Consider the following 2918-nt stretch of genomic DNA (forward strand, 5'->3'; position numbering starts at 1 on the left):
AAAAAAACCTTGCGCTGATTTTGTCCAAATGTCCTCAGTAGGTTCCGGCATATATATGGGACCCATGTGTTTAATAATAGCTTCACATACCTCTATGACGATTTGACCTACTGTTGTAAATCCTACCCTATAACTATGACCAATTGTCTTATATGAATCACCCGTTGCAAAAAATCTGTAAATAATAATAAAATAATAAAATAATATATAAATATAAATATATAATAATAATAAGATACTTTTTTAGGAGATGTATTAAAATCGAAGTGGAAAAACCTACGCGATACGTATCAAAAGCATTTGAGAGCTAACAAAACATCTACGGGCCAAAGTGTAAATGGGACCAAAAATAAAAACCTCTCTGCTTATAAAAAGTGGCAGTGGGCGTCTCATATGGAATATTTGAAAGAACATATGACTTTTGCCGAGTAATTAACTATTATAATACTATTTTATTATTTTTATTTGAATATAAATTAATTGTAAATTATTTTTTTTTTAAACTGAAAGAACTATATCCAACGTCCATGAACCTGCTCAAGACGAAGATAATGATACGAACGATTTGTTAAACTACACCGCATCTACTTCTGAAAAAAACGAAGTCATATTTTCTGCGTCTCCTAAAAATCCTCATAAAAAGTTTAGAGATCTAAGTCAAAAAAATATTGGAAATGATTCGCAATGTTCCAATATTGACAAAGTTTTAGAGCATTTTAAAAACAAAAGCAAAACCTCACATAATGCTATGGATGGGATTGAACTGTTAATGATGGACCACGCAAAAACTATAAAAATTTTTTCAGCTAGACGGCAAGCAATAGCTAAAAACAAAATAGCTAAATTAATCGGGGAATTAGAGTTGGAACAAATCGATGAAGACACAACAACATCGTCTTCGTCTCAGTCGTCTCACTATAGCATACCATCAGTGACTCCAACGAGTCCGACGCCGTCGATTATCAGAAATTATGATAATGCTGACAATTTGGATGCAATGTACTATCAGTTGTAGTCAATTTTATTTTTTATTTATTCAAATCGATGAGTGTAAAAAAAGGAACATATATCTATATAAAATTTTTTTTTGTTTAAACAGTAGTACTACCTATATTTTCTAACAGTTAGATATAAACACTAAACATTTTATATATTATAATAAAATATTATAATATTATTGTAGTATTTATTATTTATATATATATTATTACCTACCTTAAAGCAATAGCAAGACGTTCAGGTGGAGGTATTGGCACACGAAAATGAGTCGTTTCTTTACGTATATCTTCATTAATAAAATTTAAAATTTCATCAAAACAATTTGATGTCATTCGAAAATAAATAAAAAAACGTTTTGCATCATTTCGTAGTTGAGGCATTAAATGATTAAATTCACCTAAAATTTCTCTTTGGCTATTAATTTCATGAACCCATTTTCGTCTTTTACGTCTAAAAATTAAATATTACATGGTTTTTTTATTATTTGTTACTGTAACAGCCCAAACCATAATTAAAAACAATTGTAGTTAATGTATTATATGCAAATGGTACCTATTTTGTTCTTCATCATCCATTACAGCTGCTAACAGTAATACATTTTCTTCATCTGAACTTGAGTTTTCATAATATATATCCATGGTATAATAAAAATGTAAAAAAAATATAGTAATTTGTTGTTTTGTACTTTAAAATATTAATATTAATAAATAAAAATATAATAATTAATAAAATAGGTACATGTACGCGCATGGGTGTCACAATGTTGACTAGTAATTTTTGGCGAAATATTTCGCTCTCTGGTTAGGTTATATCAGCGGTATTTAAAAAGCGATAAATACCGCTGCCGTTACCGCCACCGCTACCGCTTCGGTTTGAGCGGACCTTCATTCGTCACCCGCGGCATAATCATGAGTATATTTTAGAGATGTGTCGTTCGCGAACGAACGGATCTTATTGAACGGGTCAAAGTAGTGAACGATATGATCCAGATCGCCGAATCGAGGTGATCCGGATCACCTGATATTTTTTTTTCGTATTGGTTCTTGGTTCACACTGTCTCCCCGATTCCCGAAGACCCGAATCCTATAATAGGTACTCGAGTCACGAACGACGCGAACAGTGTGAACCATGTTGAATCAGGATTTAAACCATTTGGAATTGGAATCACAAAAAAACAAGACTGATAGAGACACGAGTTTTTGATAACACGTTATCATTATAATATATATGCACATTTTTATTTTGCTCCTCTTCATAATTTTATAATGTCATTTAACTCATAATAATAATTAAATAACTAAATAATAACTAATAACTATTAGTATACAATAAATATAATTATATAAATCACAACATGTTGTGGTTAAGAAATAAAATTTGTGAAATTTTTGATGTTGTGAGTCGAGATCTTCTTTCATTTACAACTTGGCCTGCTTTCGAAAATATCCTCTCACAAGGTACTGATGTCATAATACACAGTCTCCTTTTAGTTAGTCTATACAATCGTGGGTACATATTTTTGTGCTTAGCCCACCAAACCAAAGGATTTTCCGCACGATTGATCAATGGTTCATTCAAATACTTGTCAACTTCAATTATACCTGCCACTGACGAGTTGGATCCTCCGATCAAATTCACTACAGTTTCATCAAACTCTTTCCACAGCATTGAACTTGAATTACTAGTAGAGGTAGATGTAGAAACTTGTTGATGATTGGTTCGTTTGATTCTAATATAATACTTTGAGCTTTAGTCTTTAAAAAAACGAACTGCATTCTTACAATGATTTTCATTAGAGAATGCAAATGTCTTGAACCTTGGATCCAATAATGTAGCTTGATTAATTAACGGGTTCTCTTCATAATTACCAAATCTTGCATGCAACTCATCCTTTAAAACCTGACACATGGAACTAATTT

General features: G+C 31.2%; 3 protein-coding genes across 3 annotated transcripts in view; 1 reads left to right on the plus strand and 2 right to left on the minus strand.

Moving 5' to 3' along the window:
• Positions 1-1130, plus strand: part of LOC112680214 — a 2926-nt gene extending 1796 nt beyond the window's left edge. The window contains exons 2-3 of the mRNA XM_025550252.1: positions 248-428; positions 511-1130. Of these exons, the coding sequence (XP_025406037.1) occupies positions 248-428; positions 511-1015 (686 nt within the window). The 3' untranslated portion in view covers positions 1016-1130. The remainder of the gene's footprint in view (positions 1-247; positions 429-510) is intronic.
• Positions 1131-1211: 81 nt separating this feature from the next.
• On the minus strand, positions 1212-1637 carry LOC112680215. The gene is made up of 2 exons (XM_025550253.1): positions 1552-1637; positions 1212-1449 (listed from the first exon to the last, which is right to left on the minus strand). Exons 1-2 carry the CDS (start codon positions 1635-1637, stop codon positions 1212-1214), a joined length of 324 nt encoding a protein of 107 aa, XP_025406038.1.
• Positions 1638-2328: 691 nt separating this feature from the next.
• On the minus strand, positions 2329-2715 carry LOC112680216 (the record flags this gene model as incomplete). The annotated part of the gene is given in 1 exon segment (XM_025550254.1): positions 2329-2715. A coding segment is annotated over 1 exon segment (369 nt), but the record flags the coding sequence as incomplete, so codon positions are not given.
• Positions 2716-2918: the final 203 nt, after the last annotated feature.

Source organism: Sipha flava, unplaced genomic scaffold (assembly GCF_003268045.1).
Source record: "Sipha flava isolate LNK unplaced genomic scaffold, YSA_version1 17511_pilon_pilon, whole genome shotgun sequence".
NCBI classification, from domain to species: domain Eukaryota; kingdom Metazoa; phylum Arthropoda; class Insecta; order Hemiptera; family Aphididae; genus Sipha; species Sipha flava.